The 19,045-nt window shown below is 35.9% G+C and overlaps 1 protein-coding gene and 1 long non-coding RNA gene across 2 annotated transcripts; one reads left to right on the top strand and one right to left on the bottom strand.

The window, feature by feature from the left end:
* Positions 1-1,765: 1,765 nt before the first annotated feature.
* LOC138896779 (uncharacterized) lies at positions 1,766-8,947 on the bottom strand. Its single transcript, XR_011410208.1, has 2 exons — positions 8,454-8,947; positions 1,766-2,092 (listed from the first exon to the last, which is right to left on the bottom strand). It is a non-coding gene; the product is annotated as an uncharacterized lncRNA (long non-coding RNA).
* A 7,203-nt stretch (positions 8,948-16,150) lies between these two features.
* LOC104101367 (transcription factor MYB41-like) lies at positions 16,151-18,288 on the top strand. Its single transcript, XM_009608805.3, has 3 exons — positions 16,151-16,405; positions 16,713-16,842; positions 17,438-18,288. Exons 1-3 carry the CDS (start codon positions 16,273-16,275, stop codon positions 18,126-18,128), a joined length of 954 nt encoding a protein of 317 aa, XP_009607100.1. The 5' UTR covers positions 16,151-16,272; the 3' UTR covers positions 18,129-18,288.
* The last annotated feature ends 757 nt before the right edge of the window (positions 18,289-19,045 follow it).

The following is a 19,045-nucleotide window of genomic DNA, read 5'->3' on the forward strand; positions in this document are numbered from 1 at the left end:
GTGAAAACATCTGGAGAAGCCTCTGAATCCCGACGCCTCCGCATATCATAAAATCTTCTAGGTCCTCCCGAATTCAATGCACCACCCCTAGTTGCACCACGCCCTGCGGGTGCTGGGGTACCTCGAGCTGGAGGTGTTGTAGATATAGTAGCTGCAGAAATAGCTGGATACGCCGCACCTCTTCCATTTTTCGGCGGGACGAGCAGCAATCCCTTTCAATGTGACCCCTCACACCGCACTCATAGCATATAGGTAGGTCCATGAAGCAGGCCTCAAAATGCATCCTCCCACACTTATGGCATGGGAACCTCCACTAGTGAAACCTTATATGGGGCTGACCCTGCTGGTGGGATCCTTTGTTACCCTGACTGGGTCCAGATGATTGGGCACTCATTGAAGACTGAGCGAATAATTGAGATGGTCCTGATGACCCTCCCCGGAATGTCGGCCTACCACCACCCAAGTTGCCCACGGACCAGGCCTTTTTGTTACTCTGACGCTCCATTCTATTCTTCAATTTACGGGTCTCTATGGCTTGAGCAAATTCCACCATCTTACCATAGATCATATCGGAATTCAAGGCAGTTGTAGAGGCCTCATTAATAACCAAGGGGCTAAGGCCCTGCACAAACCGGCGCACTCTAGCCTCCATAGTGGGCAACATGTGAATAGAATAATTGGAGTGGTGCACAAACTCCATATGGTACTCCCACACATTCATACTACCCTGCTTCAGGCTTTCAAACTCATTGGTACGGGCTGCCTTAGTTTAGACAGGTAAGAAATGATACATAAAGGCATCTGTGAACTCACCCCACCTTGCCGGAAGGCTTCCCTCCTCATGGGATTCCTCCCACAATGCAAACCAAGAATAGGCCACCCTTTTCAGGCGGTAGGAGGCCAACTCCACTCCCTATGTCTCTGTAGCATACATAACCCGAAGAGTCTTGTGCATCTCATCAATAGAGTCCTGGGGGGTCCTCCTCGGGATCAGTACCTGTAAACACTGGAAGATCTAACTGAAGAAACTTGTTCACCTTAGAACTAGCAGATTCCCCTAGCTGACTGGAAGAAGTAGCCCCAACACTCGATCTCTGGGCCTGAGAAGCCACTATCTGTTCCAACATTTGTATGGCTCCCCTAAGATCAACATCAGAAACACCAGAATCGAAAGTTGGAGTGGAACTAGAATATCGGTTGGAGGAACCATTGCACCTTCAGTAGGCGCAGGGACAGGTACGGTCTAATCAGTTGTGGTAGAATCAGGCAGTGTAGTAACTGGGGGAATATCCTCACCCCTCGTGTTCTCACCAGCATCATCAAATATAGGATCGACTACCACTCCCGGGGTGACATTGGATCCTTGACCAGTTCTTGCCCTCTTCTTAGGTGCCATGTACTGAAAATTAGAACAACGCACGAGTTAAAGGAGAAACAATCTTACAATCAGCTTTGATACACGATAGAGAACATGAAAGAAGGGTATTATTCCTAAATCCCCAAGTAGCATCCTAATTATAGATGTGGTCGACATCACACCGATAAGAAGGACTCTACTACACACGACTCCGAGACATCCTAGGACACTTTAAAACCATAGGCTCTAATACCAAGTTTGTTGCGCCCCAACCTCGGAAAGCGCGACCGACGCTCAACCGAGTGAACTCGATCGAGCAAGCCTGTTTGATACTTTCTACTCAACTCACCCATGATCAAGAAAAGATATGATTTCATTAATTAGACAGTAGGAAGTTCATACATATGATACTAAATCGTTTCATTAGTCACTTCACTTTTAAGTCTCAAAATACACATATTCTTATAGTTTTAGTGGAACAAGTGATAAAAATACAACATAACTTATTTAACATTTCCAACACCCATATACAACCCACAGTTAGTCTGCGGAGCCTTTAAAAATACCAAAGAGTGCAATGATGATGCCGGCAACAAGGCTCCGACTATACCTCAAAACATGATAACTCATATGAAACAAAAGATGCACAACCCCAGAATGAGATGAGGCTCACCAAGTCTACTGGGAAGAATGAGCACTGCTATCACTGGTCAGTATCCTCCATTGTTGAACCACCTGCATCCATTAAAGATATAGCGCTCCCGGCAAAAGGGACGTTAGTACATGTCGAATAGTACTAGTATGAAAATGAAACACCAATTTAAGAACTCGGAAATACAATAGGAACATGATGAACCAAGGTGACAATAGAATAGCATAGATAGCCGGTTAAACCAAAACAAGCTCATAAAGAGCTGTCATTAACATTTATAGAACTCAAGATGAGATCCCCTGTAACCATTTCCACACAAAGCGGCCCCGCTGCCTCACCCCAATGTATGCGGGTGGAGGTGTAAACACAATACCAAAACTCTACTCAAACGGCCCTGCCGCCTCAACCCAATGTATGCGGGTGGCGGTGTAAACACAATACCCATTTTCACACAAAGAGGCCCCGCCGCCTTACCCCAATATATATGCGGGTGGAAGTATAAACACAATACCAAAACTCTACTCAAGCAGCCCTGCCTCCTCACCCCAATGTATGTAGGTAGAGGTGTAAACACAATATCCATTTTCACACAAAGCAGCCCTGCCGCCTCACCCCAATATATATGCGGGTGGAAGTGTAAACACAATACCAAACCTCTACTCAAGCGACCCTGCCGCATCACCCCAATATATGCGGGTGGAGGTGTAAACACAATACCCATTTTCACACAAAGTGGCCCCACCGCCTCACCCCAATATATATGCGGGTGAAAGTGCATCAACTATACTAATACCTACACAAAGCGGCCACGTCGCCTCACCCATATATATATATATATATATATATATATATATATATATATATATATATATATATATATATATATATTGTGTATGGGTGGAGGGGGGACGGCCCTGCCGCCTCACCCCAATATATGCGGGTGGAGGTGTAACCCCAATCACATTCTCTACACAATTTGGCAAAATAGTTTTCCACATAAATCACAACTTGGAATCATAACACGTAGATACACAATCCATAGTTTGAAACACATCCTCAATTTATAATACAATATCATGAGAGCATTTGAAATACAAATTAGACATATATCTTTGTCACTACATCAGCAGGTCACGCCACTTCATGATCAATCAGCCTACTTTAATCAATTGTTTGTACTAGATCTGAAGTTCGCTTAAACATAGAGCTCAAAAAGAAGTCATCATCAGAATTAATGTCCTAAGACGGACTAGAGGGATCATGTCCCTCATTCAATTCCCTTTTTTTCCAGCATATTCACAAATTCCTCCATCCTTCAAGGCTTCTACAAACCCAGCAATAATTTCAGCCTCACTCTCTAGAATATTAGATCTATCCTGTTCCCTTTCAGTTGAAGTCCCATCAAAATCTACCAAAGACTTCTTGGGTTTTTTATTCAGATAGAGTTAGGATTTTGGAAAATGACAGAGTAGGGTTCACGTCTGGTATATTTGGAGAGAATGATTCTTTTTGAAACAAGGTTGATTTTGGTTTAGAAGAAAAGAATTGGTTTTGGTTGGGTGTGAGAGAAGGAAATGGTTTTTTTGGGGAAACGGGTTACTTCAGCAGTTTAAAAAGGCATATAAGTATTGAATAGACTACTAACCTGAGTCACATGAACCAGGTTCCTTGACGGTTTTTGAAAATTTGAGGAAAAAACTCCTAGAAGTGCAATGTCACTCTTACTTGTTTTGTCTTGAAACTGCCATGTATGTATACCTATAGTAGTATAGATTTGAGTAAGATATCGCCAAAAAAAAAATACTTTTTAGCATTGTACCAATCTTTCTTAACATAGCCAATTATCGAGGGACCAGGTCCTTAGTTAAGCTTGATCAACCCCAACTCCAGCCGATTTCTTTCAAAGTGTTCCCTGCTCAGCGCCTTGGTGAAGATGCATGCTCCCTAGTCCTCCATCTTCTAGAACTTCATACAAATCAGACCATTTTTAACATTATCCCTCAAAAAGTGATGTCGCACATCAATGTTCTTTATCCTCTTATGTTGTACTGGGTTCAAGTTGTAAATGCACAAAAGTCTTCCAATCGTTGCCTGATCCACAGTAGTTGGGCACAACAGTAGGCAGCTGCCACATATTCAGCTTCTTCAGTAGAGAGGGCCATAGAACTTTGTTTCTTTGTACCCCATGAAATCAAGCAAGATCTCAAAATGTGTGCCATGCTAGATGTGCTCTTTCTATCCACCATATAACCAGCATAAACAACATCAGCATACCCAATAAAGTCAGAATTATCTCCTGAGGGATAATAGAGGACCAAGTCCTGCGTTCCTTTAAGATACCTAAGAATTCTTTTGGCAGCTTGAGATTTCTTTGGACTTGATTGGAATCTAGCACACAACCCAGCACTAAACACAATGTCAGGTCAGCTGGCTGTTAGGTACAAGAGAGATCCAATTATACCCCAATACATAGTTTTATTTACATGGGAACTAGGTTCATCCATGTCTAGAAGATATAGTTTTATTTACATGGGAACCAGGTTCATCCATGTCTAGACGAGTGGCAATAGCAATGAGAGTATCAATTGTCTTTGTGATTTCAATCTCAAACCTTTTCAGAGGCTCCTTAATGTATTTCTCATCACTTATCATCGTTCCCTTAGAGGTTTGCTTCACTTGTAGCACTAGGAAGAAGTTCAGTTCCCCCATCATGCTCATCTCAAACTCTCTTCCCATAAGCTTCGCAAATACCTCATATAGGGAATCATCTGTTGTACCAAAAATGATGTCATCAACATAGATCTGCACAATCAACAGGTTCCTCCCTCTTTTATTCTGAAAGAGAGTGTTGTCAATGTTCCCTCTAGTGAAATCATTCTCTAGAAGGAACATGGACAATCTTTCATTCCATGCACGATGGGCCTGCTTCAATCTATATAAAGCCTTGTCAAGCTTGAAGACTTGTTCAAGATATTCATGGCATTCAAAATCAGGTGGTTGTTTGACATAAACTTCCTCCTTCAAGTATCCATTCAGAAATGCACTCTTAATATACATTTGGGACAGTTTGAATTCCATATGAGATGCAAAAGCAATGAGAATTATAATGGCTTTCATTCTTGAAACTGGAGCAAAAGTTGTATCATAATCGACTCCTTCTTATTGATTAAGGCCTTGGACCACCATCCTGGCTTTATTTTTTGTTGTATTGCAAAATTCATCAAGCTTGTTTGTGAATGCCCACCTAGTTCCAATAACAATTCTATCTGAGAGTCGAGGAACTAGGTATTACATGTTGTTCCTCTCAAATTGATAGAGCTCCTCTTGTATGGAAACAATCCGGTCAGCATCTTTCAATGCTTTCTTGATGTTTTTCGACTCAATTTGAGACAAGGAATCTGAGAAAGCAAAAATATTTCTTGTCTTTGATCTAATCTAAATACCTGAATCTAGAGGAGTGGTGACATTTAGGAGAGGATGTGAGCTTTTGTGCTTCCAGTTAGACACCTGAGTCTCAGGGTGAGAAGGACTAGGTTCCGTCGTATGAGACTCATCATTGCCATCCATGAAAGTGTGAGTACCACTTCTCTGCTCAGCATCAGGTGTGACATACACAACATCATCAACCCTATTTTCTACTTCAGTTGCTGTGATAGAGAGACCAGGTTCCTCCGAATCAGCTGGAGGTTCTGTTGTATCTTATTCACTATACTCCTTAACCTGGCTCATTAGATTTGCCTTCTCATTTTCCATATCAATGACTTCTTCAGGAACCTTAGAATACTCTTCACCTTGATCATTCTTATAATGTGAATCTTTGAATAGTCATTAACAATAACAAAGATGTACTTCTTTTTTCCTATGTTGGGTATCCTCATAGGTCCACACAGATCCATATGAAGAAGATCCAGTGTCCGTAAGGTGCTCACTTCCTTCGATGGGTTGAATAAGGACTTGACTTGTTTCCCTTTCACACATGCATCACATACCTTGTGATCTTTGAACTTTGACTTCAGCAACCCACGAACCAGGTCCTTCTTGATCAGCTTGTTCAACAGAATGAAGCTTGAATGTCCCAATCTTCTGTGACATAGTTCATCATCATCATCAACGGCACTCAGACAGTTATAAGATCGGTGACAGTGCAAGACTTTGACAGGAAATCCACTTTATTTCCTTTGACGCATATTTGAGAGACACTCAACAGGATATATTTCAAGCCATTTACATAAAACACTTTCAATTGAGTGGGTAAGTGTTTTCCTAATTTTTCCAACTCCTAGAATGTATCTCTTTTTACCATTTTCAAAGGACACACTCTCACTTGCAGGGCTTTGAGTGAAAAGAAATCAGTCATACTTCCAGTCATGTGTTTTAGAGCAGCCACTATCCATGTACCATTTTTGACTGCTTTCTTTCACTACTTCATACACAAGAGAATCAGAGATTAGTCTTATGAACTCAAACAAGTTTGGGTCCCTTGTAATGAGGGAAGAGGTGAATCAAATTTCTTTTTGTCCATCTAGACATCACATATTTCTTTTTCAGAGAATCAGGTTCCTTAGCAGTAGAAACCTTTTCGACAAAAACTTTGTTTTTCTGTTAGTACTAAAACTTTGCTTTACATAAATCTTTGTAATGACCAGCCTTACCAAAGTGAGTACAAAGCCAGTTATTAGGCACAGTAACATACTTGCTGTGTGGGTTATAGGGGGATTTTTCCTTGTGGAACCTGATTCCTTATCTGTTCCCCCCATTACCTTTATACATGGAAGTGATTGTATCAGAAAACCAGATCCACTTTAGAGATTTATCTAGATCACTTTTAACCCTCTTATCTTTCTTAAGTTGTCTATTCTTTTCAAGTTTAGAAGCAAGACTCAATTTTATATTTTTGAGTTCATTCTCAAGCTTAAGGTGTGCCTCACTTTCCACTTCCTTTCCTTTAGAGGAGTTCATGCATTTTTTCATTAAATTTTTTAAGAGGATATTTTCTTTCTTTGTTTCCTCCACTGTTTCCTTCAAATCTACAGCTACAACCTCCATGTTATCTCTCTTGTTCTAACTCTGTGATTTTCTCAGTTAAAATTTTTTTATCACTAATGAGGTTGTGATAAGCATCAATTAAAACATTAACTAAAGATACCATCTTCGTTTAGAATAAGGCCTCAAATTTCTTTGAACATCTAGAAAGTTTACCTCATCCTCATCATCTTCTTCGTCCTCATCAGATTTTGCCATCAGTGCAAATATGAAATCATATTCTGCAGCTTTGCTTTCAACGGCCATCATGGAGGTGTCTTCCTATTCATAATCACCCTCAGATTCACTAGAGGAATCTCCCCAGGCAGCCAGAGACTTCTTAACAATATTATCAGTGACATCTCTTCTCTTAAACTTCTTGTTAGGGACCGGGTTCCTCTTAACCATCTTGTCAGCATTGTGTTTGTAATGGTCATACTTGTGGAGAGGGCAATCTTTGATGAAATATCCTGATTTTCCGCACTTGTGATAGCAATCGAATTCTTTAGTATTTCTGCTAGAGATGCTCTTTGTCACATCCCCTTTTTTACCTCACTAACCCTCTTTAAAAGATAAAGAAGATTTTTAAGCTCAAAAGGGTTTTCAATTTGAAAGTGACAAAAAGATTGTGTTTCGAAGGATTTTCAGAGTCGTCACCTGACATTTGATTTCGGAGTGCCAGGTTACCGTTTTTAAAATAATATTTTTTCTTAAAAACACATTTGACTCTAAAATTGACTGCACCAGAATTCTAGGTAAGGGGGTTCATTTGACTCGGGGAGAAGGTGTTAGGCATTCCCCGAGTCTCGTAAGTAGTACGGTTGCGTACGTAATCAAGTTGGCTTTTAAAATATTCAAATCGAGGTAAAAACACAGAAAAAGGAAAATAAGCACAAAAGAGGCTCGAGGTCGTCCCCGCTTAATAAAAGAAAAATAAGAGAAAGAAAAAAAAAGTATTAAAAGAAAATATACTAAAAGTTCTAAGCTATCTTACACTATGCTTCCTCCGCGATGTAGGCTCAACTTCCGTTTACATTCACTTCGGGGCATACCCCAGATAAAAATATATACAAAATTCACGGGGTATTTTCCTGAATATAAACTAAAGGAAACAACCTCTGACCTCGAATAAAAAGAAAATAAAAAATCTAAGTTGCCTACCCAAGTATGATTAGCCTAAACATGCTCCTAGCGATCCGATTAATGAAATGAGAATAAATAGCAACACAACTTATCCTAAGCCAAAAATCTTCTTTTAAACTCTTACTAACAAAACCCCATTAGAATAATGGACTAAATAGAGGAACCTAATTGCGGAAAAACAATCAAACGTAAAAAAAAACAATCAGAGTGCATTCATCTTTATCCAACATTCACAAGAATCACACAATAAGCATTCAAAGATGAGAGTAAGAATTGGACCTCAATGTTGAGTCGAAACTCTTCTGAAATTTAGATGGATGGCAGGACTTCAAGCCAAATTATACAACAGTTTCAAAAGGTTATTCGAATCAAAACTGGAAAACTAGCGATGAGACCTGGACCGCAAACCCCGTCGGCAACCTCGAACCTCCACTATCCAACTTCAAACCAAACCTCGAATGGTAACTAACGAACCAACCAAAATGGAACAACGAACAACGATCTGCTGAGAAGTTAAGACATGGACTATGGTTTGCCGGCAGTTATGGTGAGAGGGCGATGCTCGTTGCCGGCAAAAATAAAAGTGACGGAGCTTTATTTTGGCCTTTACATGACCTCAAGTTAGTACTTATGTGGCTATGGAAAAAAAAATCAAGAGAGAAGATGAGTGTTTAAATGTGTTTTTGGGTGTTGGAATCTTGGTGAGGAAGAGGACTTATGCGACGTTAGGAATTTTTGCTCCTACTGTTGCTCTCTCGTCCTCCTTGTCACTCTCTGTTTTTTGCTCTTCTTCTTGTTCCTTTGTGTTAAGGTGATATTTATCCCCAAAATATCTTGGGGAGAAAGCAAACCATCCCAACAAACCGTGTGGTCCCTATGGAATAAAAATGCTAAAATCAAAATTATCAGTTGGTTGTGTATGGCATAAGGCTGGCACGGGACCGCGGGCCAAATGGGTCAGGACCATTAGGACCAATTTTAGTGGGCCTGGGCCAGTCTCGTGGGTTGGTCCTATGTTTTGGGCCCACCAGGGCCAGAACCATTTGGCCTGCTAGGGACCGGGACCGGACCGGTCCCCTCGCGGGCCAAACGGTTCCAACAGTCAACTTTTAAAATAAAATAAAAAATTAAAATTTATAAAGTAATCGTTGGGCTGTCAAAAATAGCCGTTGGCTATTTATAAAATAGTCATTTAATCCCTCCCCCCTCCCCCCAACTATGTTTTAACCCCAAACGTTTTATAATTACACTTTTTTCCTATTTTCAACTATAATCAACTTTCAACAAGTTGTTCGTCAATTCGGTAAACTCGTTCCAACTCTTAAGTTTTAATATATTCGATAAGCCATATATATATATATATATATATATATATATATATTATATAAGCTATATAAGATGTATATATAGTATAGTATATATACTAAGTGTATAATATACATATTATAGTATAGTATATGTACTAAGTATAGTATATATATATAGTATAGTATAGTATAGTATAGTATAGTATATATACTAAGTATATAGTATAGTATAGTGTATATAGTATAGTATATAAACTAAGTGTATAGTATATAAGCTATATAAGATGTACGTATAGTGTATATATATATATATATATATATATATATATATATATATATATAAATTCAAGACATTGCTTTAGATATTTTTTTTAACATCCTTTTGTCTCTAATTTCTATTTAATTATTTTTTTTAAAAAAATTCGTTGGGTTCACTTAGCCCATTTAGCCCGCGGGCCGGGACCGTTTAACCCGGGACTAAACGGTCTCGGTCCCGGACCGATCCCTACAAAAAGACCATTTGGCCCGGGACCGTTTGATCCGTTTAATTTGGGATCGGCCCGGGCCCGAAACTGTTTGGACCGGCTCACTTGGCCCATTTAGGCCGGGGACCGACCCACTTATGGCATGAGTAGAATGTGTAGGATTGGAAATATAGAGCATGTGACAATGATGAGGTGTCAAGGTGATATAAGTTGATGAAAAGAGAGAACAAGGAATATATGTACATGTGGAATATCTAGTAGAATATATTATGGGTGCAAATATAAGAAATTGAAGTAGAAGTCAATGTAATAATATTTTAAAGGAGACAAGGAAATTGTGAAAATGGATGGGATCACCTTGTGAAAAGATAAAAGGAACTATTTCATTTCCTTTTGTTTTGCTTCGGACGTTCTTTTCCTTCTTTCTTCTTCTTTTTGTTTTTCTTTTCGCTTTTTGATTTTCTTTTTCTTTAGCTAAATCAAAAGTAAGTACATTAAAACATTACCCCTAAACTAAAAATGAAAAAAGAAATATTAAGGAAATCAAAATAGCTATATTCTTAAGGTAGTATAAAATCGTTCAATCTACTTCTCAAAATTTTCGATTTAAGACTTACACTACATTAAATAGACACAAATAAAAGTAATTATATTTTGAACTTATCTTTTTATATTTTGCAAAACAAAAATATGACTCTTATTGTATTTTTCAATTTGAAAGAAAGTAAAATAAACTAAATATAACTAGACAAAGTTACTAATTAGTTAAAATAACGAGAATATTTTTGTAGTTTTCATTTTGTGATAAAATAAAGCAAAAGGGTCAAAAATAGGCAAAATAAAAACATTAGAACTAAAAGAAATATCTAAACACTAAAAAGGTATAAAGTTTAGGGGAGGGTCAAAAATTACATGTCTACACCCTTCTTGGGAATGCCTCAATTTCTATGAAGCATTTTCTGAAATCTTGGTGGTCTGTAGGTTGATTGACCTTCTTCAAAATTTGGTGGAGCAGCCATGTGATTCTTTCTAGGTGTTAGCCTCATAAAAAAAACCTGCTCTGATACCAATTATTGTAAACTAAGAATCCACCAAACTATATAGAGAACCTGGTTTTCTATCAGTTAGCACAGAAAACACACACAACGGTAAGTAAATAATACAATAATATTTTACGTGGAAAACTCCCAGCTCACGGGATTAAAAACCACGACCTAGACTCGTAGGATTTCAACTTCACTAACTGAGCAGTTTTAGATTACAATCTATTGTAACCTAAGAATTAAACTCTTAATCCCTCACCTACTTGCAATAACTATATTACAAGCCTCTTTATAATAACTCTATTACAAAGCAACAAACCTTGACTAACTCTAGTCAAGAAACTAAAACAAACGGTGGTTTAAATCTGTCCTACAAAGACACTTCTTGAAAGTAGTGTAAGATTACAAATGAAGAACAAATAACAAAGACTCAACAAATCTAAGGACTTAAGATATCTTCAATCTTTGGATCTGGTCCTTGAGGTTACAACAACTTTGTTCTTGAGAGAGGTGGTGGCTAGCAATTGAGAGGATATGATTTTTGGATTTGCAAGTATTAGACAAAATAAAATTCCCTGCCTCATGTTGATAATATGTGTGTGTGAGGTCATCAAGGATGATGCAATAAAGTGTCCTTTAGTTTGGCATTAGCAAGCTATAGTTCATGTGTTGCTGTACTACTGCCAGAAGGTACAGTGCAACATTTAGCGTTGTAGAGTTGACTGCACGATGACCAGGGGAATTGATGCCTATCTGTTCCCTCTGTTGTTCCCTTGTCTGATTTCATTGAGAATTGAACTAGACATCTGACTAGTTACTTTGAACGCAAGGAAACTAATTGTATCTGGTTCCTTATCTGGTTCTCTCATGAAGTTTGTCAAATCATCAAATTAATATATATATATATATATATATATATATATATATATATATATATATATATATATATATATTATTGGCTAATATTTTTAGAGGTGCTAAACATATATATTTCTCGAGGAAATACGTGAGTTGTTGGACAGATGTTAAGCCCAATTCCTGGGATTCGCAGGCACAACTAATTGAGCCCAAATGGTAGCCCACCTACGATGCACCAATTTTATGAGTACTAGTACTACATCAGTTCACAATCTGAAGAACGTTATGATTATATATATTGCACAAAGTCATTTATCATATTGTGACTTTCCAATTTTGTAGAAGCGACTTTTGCATGTGGTTTTTAGGAAATTTTTGATTTTTATAAACAGCGTTCTTCCTACTTTTGGAAACTTTGTTTTTTTTTTTAATCCATACGGTAGTTGATTTCACGCATATATGGTCACTTAACTTTTAAACATATGTAGTCAAAACTTTTACACGATGATTCTTGTTTATTTTCTGTTATGAAATTTATAGAGTGACAAAGCTAACGTGATTTTTGTTTATTTTGATATGAAATTTATAGCGAGTGACAAACAGGGCGAAGCTACATTATCTTAAGGGTGGTCAATTGATCATTATTTGTCGAAAAATTATATTGTATATATAGATAAAATATTAGGTTTTAGAGATTTATAACATATATTGAACACCCTTGGAAAAATTACTGGCTTCGCCATTGGTTACAAAGCTAATGAATGAAAATTTGATAGCCTTTCAGAGTTTATCTTTTATGAGTAATTAATACATAGTTTAATTACTTTATTGTAATAAAATAATTGAAGATTTCACTCATGTTATAATAGATAATATGGTTACTTAGAAGATCTCTTATTCTATTTTCCGCCTCTTTATTTATCGTGTTGTGTTTTGTGTTCGTCAATAAAAATATTGGCTATCCCTCATTGTCTAAAAGATTTTATATTGGGGTGATTACATTGTTTACCAAATTGAACATCAATCCAGAAACATCTGGGTAAATACACTGAATCACAACGCATATATCGTACAAGCATTTGCATGGAGCGTAACCACGTACGTATTTAGAAATTTCAGCAGTAATACTCTAGTATTCTTTTTAAGTAATAATATTCTGACCGATATTAATAGGAGCTTGGAGCAACGATAAAGTTTTCTCAGTTTAACCGATAGATTACTGGTTTGAGTCATGAATATAGCCACTAACACTTCGCATTATAATAGCGTACTGCTTACATCACATCCCTTTGGTATGGCAACTCATCGATCACTGCGTGAACACGAAATGTTTTATGAATCAAACTGTCTTTTTTGATATTATAATTGATCCCTAAATTTTGTTATAGTGATATTTGGAGACATGGCATTAAACAAATATGCATGGATCACACAGAGTGATGCAACAGCATCCATTTGATTCGGATTCGGTATTATCTGTTTCACACAAATATAAAAAATTGTGATCTCCCCCTGTTAAATATTTAGTTTGGAGATAACGAAGAAAACAAGAAGCTTTATAATTCAAAGTTTGTTGAAGGCTATTGAACACCTCACAACAATAACCTAACGACATTCACATAATAATCAAGATTAATTATGGTTATTTCTTTTCGTTTGTGACGAGAGGAGTCAACTCTTATGACGCGGTGGCAATTTAGGGCAAGTAATTCCTCACAAGCAAGCCCTATATTTGTGACAACTATTATTGGAATTAGTGTACTTATTTCGTTTTATAATTAAAAAATTTTGACTTCAAACTTCTTATTTTACCCTAATAACACATTATTATAATCACTTAATACATGCCATAACTTATTAATGGACATGCAACAAGTTTAACAATAACAAGAGGGGTATTTTCTCTATCAAACTTGTAGTAATTTTTTATATCGACCAGTCAAATTAATGCAGATAAGTGGCAAGTGTTGATCGGGAAATTGTCCTCATCTAGTCTAGCTAGTTAGTAGAGGCGGATCCAAAATTTAAACTTTATGAGTTCAGCTTTTAAGATTTTTAGCATTGAACTCATTATATTTTTAAAGCTATGGGTCCAAATCTATTATTTATTGCAATTTTAGTAGATTTTACACATAACTTTATGCTACGCATCGAAAGTTATTTTCTCAAGTAGTTATAATAAATTGTTTTAGCAGTTGATGAGATTGAGTTGTCTCGTGGACACCAGCAGGGAAGAGAATATGAAGTTATCTTTAGGTGATCTAATAGTCAACAAATTCTTCTATCAACAATATATATATACATTGAAGTTATACTCAAGCAGATAACAGATTGCATAATTACAGCCAAGTCATATAGTAACAAAATGGAGATAAATATATTGTGTTTCATCTAAGAGAGGAGTTGTTTGACCTTGGAGCTATGTTAAGTATTAATGTCAGTAAAGAGGGAACAAAAAACCATTTGACAAAATCTCTTTCGTTATCTATAAGGGTGGACGAATCAAATACCAGAAGTTCAGCAACTTTGAATTTTAGGCTGTTATATATAGATCAGAGTGAGGCCAAAGCTTGTATTGAGAGGCTGAATACAATCGCATGACATTTTAACTCATTTTATTTTATGTATACTAATTAGGTTGTACCAATTTTTCTCTCTATTTGTGCAATATGATATGTATACTACTGATTAGATGGTCACATAAATCAAATTTACCTCTTTCCGATTTTTTTCTTTCGTGAACGGGCCTTAAAACAATTTATATGACGCTTCAATAAAAACCAAAATACGCGACGCTTGTCTAATCTTACGTCTATACTTAGTTATATTTATTCTCACATTTTAGCACTTGTTTCTCTAATTAGCATATGTACAGTGGTTTCCTTGAAAGGAGACATGTATGTCAAGGTCCTTACGGACTATAGTTATTACTATAGTATGGGAGTATATTATTTCACTAAGTCATATAAAAACTTGGTCTCCAAGATTTGGTCCCAAGCTTCAAAAAGTGACAAGTCGGAATGCTGATGATAGCCAACGTAATAGATGAGATCTCTTGAGAGTATACAAAATACGGAGTCGGGATTTAATGTTTATGAATTTTAAAATAGTCATCGAATCTATAATTTATTTTAGTTATTGGGTTCACGATTATATATATATATATATATATATATATATATGATACAGAAATATAAATTCAAAAAGGCTATTTTCATTAGAAAGAAGCGCGCACTCCACAAATATAAACATGAAATCTTGTCCTCATAATTGGTAGGGGAAATCTACCAACCATACCGACTAATCAGTCATTCTTTGAAGACTTAGGTGCAAAGGTCAAAACCATTAGTTAGCGACCACTTGTCCCTAACAATTCTCCCAAAGTTATCACATTTCTTTTTTTCTGATAATATCCGAAAACTTCTACTGTTGAAAAAAAATGAAATTGTCAAAAATTTCCCTTTTGATATGGACAAAGTATTTAACTTATATATTCAGTGTAAGAAATTTTGTATCACACTATTTTATCCTTTAGGTTACTAATCCTATTTATTATGACTATTACATGTTGCAATTATTTATAGTTAACCTGATTGGAAAATTCTATGAACTTTGTGACATACGTAAAAGATATTTAATGGATTAGGTATTTAAGGTAAATGCAAGTAAATTTCTCTGATAAACATTAAGTAATAATCTAATAAAATAGTATCTAAGCTAATATAGTAACTGGTTAAACTACAACGATAATGTAAAAACATTGTACATAATAACTTGAATATACATCTTTTAAACAATTCACCTCAGTCGTGACGTAAAATGAGGCCGACGCCAAATACTATTGATTTCAATCTATTTTAAGCACTTATTTAATTAAGGGCAGTTCGGAACACGAATCATTTCGTATTCATGCAGGGTACAGAGAACTGCACATGGTATCATGTAGGTAGCTTACCCTGATGAAAGTATCAGTGGTTGATTTTACGGCTTGTACCTGTGATCCAGAGGCGGAGTTATGATTTGAAGCTAATGATTTGTCTTTTTAATTTACGCAGTTCTAAATTAATGATTTTTACATTTTTAATAAATTTTTTTAGACAAATACAATATACAGATAAAAGTTACTGGGTTCGTCAAACCCGTAATAAGGATGCTAGCTCTGTTTATAGGTCACACAAATAATTTTACTGCTCCTAAGACTCCTCTTCTCTTAAGCACTTATTTCTCTTCTATTTTTTTCCTTTTATAAATAAGGCTCATATTCCATAAGGACCTACGTTCACTTTGGTTTTCCAAAATTTCCCTCTTCTCTTCCTTAGCACTACAACTCCTTTTGTTTTCTTCAAACCCTTACAATCTTCTACATCAATATATATTCGTAAAAAGCAGAAGAAAAAGAAAATATATGGGAAGAACACCATGTTGTGATAAAAATGGACTGAAGAAAGGTCCATGGACTCCAGAGGAAGATCAAAAACTCATTGAGTATATTCAAGTTCATGGCCCTGGAAACTGGAGAAATCTCCACAAGAATGCTGGTAAATAATTCATATATCCACCTTTTAATTTATATGATATGAAACGGAGGCGGATTCAAGATTTAAATATTTTGAGTTCAACTTTTAAGATTTTCAGCATTAAGCTCATTATACTGTTAAAAATATGGGTTCGGATATAATAGGACATTTCAATAGGTTTTTATATCGTGTCAAAAATTATGGGTTCAAATAAACCACACCTGACATGAAGATAAACCATATATATATATATATATATATATATATATATATATCCTTACGAATAATATATATGTGTTCTAATATTTCAATCAAAAATTGTTTGCAGGACTACAAAGGTGTGGCAAGAGTTGTCGTCTTAGATGGACTAATTATTTGAGACCTGATATTAGGAGAGGAAGATTCTCCTTTGAAGAAGAAGAAACTATTATCCAACTTCACAGTGTTTTTGGCAACAAGTACGATCATATCTATTATACTTTTTCTTTCAATCTTTCATCATTAGTTTCTCCTTATACGTTATTTATTCAAAGATCTTTACCACACTTTCATCTAAAATTTTAACGTGTCAACGAGAGTACATCACTTTTATTTGCCTGATTAAGTTTTCAACGCGATCAGCTGTTACTGAGAGAGTACACTTTTATTTACCTAATTATCACGTTTTAACACGTCTCTTACATACAGACATGATTATTCATGGTCAAACACATAAAAATTTCTTTTTCATAATCTGTGACGTTAAGACTTAAACCACTACCTGTGTTTGTTTTAGTACAACAACAATAACAACATATGCAGTATATTTTTATAAGTGGGTCTGTGAAGGGTAGTATATTCGCAGACCTTATACCCCTAGCTTTAGAGAGATTATTTCCGGTAGACCCTCAGCTCAAGGACTGTGTTTGTTCTAGTATTATATTTAATTAGGTTACCACCTCATTTAAAAATAAATAAACTGTTAGAGATAGCATATTGTTATTTACATAATTATGCTTTAACCTTCTTGACCCTAAATTAAATCTAATATGTTTATACCTATGTTTATTTTAGGTGGTCAGCAATAGCGGCTCGTTTGCCAGGAAGAACAGATAATGAAATCAAGAATTACTGGAATACACACATTAGAAAAAGGCTTTTGAGAATGGGCATTGATCCAGTAACACACAGACCTCGTCTTGATTTCTTAGATTTATCATCACTTCTCAACTCAACTCAGCTTAATCTTTCCAGTTTACTTGGATTACAAGCACTCGTAAACCCTGAAATCTTAAAACTTGCAAATTCCCTCTTAGTACCCCAAACTGAAAATCCAGAATTGTTATTACAAAAAATTCAAGAAAACCAGTTATTGAATGGACAACTTCAAAACTCTCAAGGGCCAAATATTCTAAATAATCAGACCTCTATCTTCCAATATAATAATCAACTCCACAACCAAGTTCCTGAAATTCCAAATTGCACCCCAAATGTTTCATGTTCTTCTTCTCATCAGTCCATGAATGGCCCAATATTCCAAGAAAATATGATGCTACCTCTACAATACTATAGTAATTATTCTGCGTCTGATGCATCTGAAAATTCAACGTTTCGGTCCCTAAACAGCAGCAGCAATCAGAATAGTCAGAATTTTAGCTTTGATACACCTTTGTCGTCGGGCATTGAAGAAGAGAAAGAGAGTTATTGCAGTAATTTCATGAAGTTTGAAATTCCAGAGAGTTTAGATTTTGATGATTTACTGTAAAAAAAAAAACAGCGTCCAAAAACTTTGTATCTTTTTTTTCTTTTTGCTGTTTTGTTTCCACATTAAGTTGGATGAGGCATAGTTGTGTTTTTTGGCTCAAAATCGGAAGTTTGTATATTAATAGGTGGAAATTTTTCTTTTTTCCAATTATGAATTCGTACCTGCTTTTTGTCATATAATTTACTACTCCTTTAGTTTAAAAAAGATTTTCTTTGACCTTTTATTTTGGCAAATAGCTTTATATATTTTGAATTATTAATTATTGTGACTTATACTATCTTTTATGATGTTTCTAAATATATAAATTTTATTTTTTAAACCTTAAAGAATCTAGTCCGTATTTACACCAAAAATTAGTCAATTTGACTCTCCTACTTTGAAAAACGTTCGAACAAATTAAAACGGATGGAGTATATTATTCTCTTTTGAATTTATTTTTGGTGCACTGATGTCGTATATTATTCTCTTTTGAATTATTAATTTTATGCCATCATGCTGATTAAGTTGCCTGTAATAAGAACTGCTTATAACTTATAACAAACATGATATGATAAGTTCGAAAATATAGCAGATAATCTGTTATAACAGATCAAATTATACTTTCAACTTATTTACACTTCTTCTTTTGGCTGGTAGATGCATGAGGGCTTAGATTTCCCTTTTCCTCTTCTCGTCTGTTTTCTGTATTTCTTTTTTTTCTTTTTCTTTTTCACTACTAGAAATTCGGGCAAAATCGTCCAAAAAAATCAACTAAAGTTGGTCGGTAATAGCCAATAACCGTCTAAAACGCGACCATTTACGTGTGGACGGTATTTTGAAGGTGGGAAGAGCATACCCACCAAAGTTGGTCGGAAATTACCGATCATTATTGGTCGGTATGCTCTACACGATCATCTGACAATGTAATTGACTTATCG

The sequence above is a fragment of the Nicotiana tomentosiformis genome, chromosome 8 (genome assembly GCF_000390325.3).
Source record: "Nicotiana tomentosiformis chromosome 8, ASM39032v3, whole genome shotgun sequence".
Classification (NCBI taxonomy): Eukaryota; Viridiplantae; Streptophyta; class Magnoliopsida; order Solanales; family Solanaceae; genus Nicotiana; species Nicotiana tomentosiformis.

What these genes read in the sequence shown, in the direction of transcription:
- LOC104101367 (XM_009608805.3), top strand. Translation starts at nt 16,273, where the DNA reads ATGGGAAGAACACCATGTTGTGATAAAAATGGACTGAAGAAAGGTCCA. An exon ending in AAATCTCCACAAGAATGCTG is followed by an intron (nt 16,406 to 16,712) that starts GTAAATAATTCA and finishes AATTGTTTGCAG; the next exon opens with GACTACAAAGGTGTGGCAAG. An exon ending in CACAGTGTTTTTGGCAACAA is followed by an intron (nt 16,843 to 17,437) that starts GTACGATCATAT and finishes TGTTTATTTTAG; the next exon opens with GTGGTCAGCAATAGCGGCTC.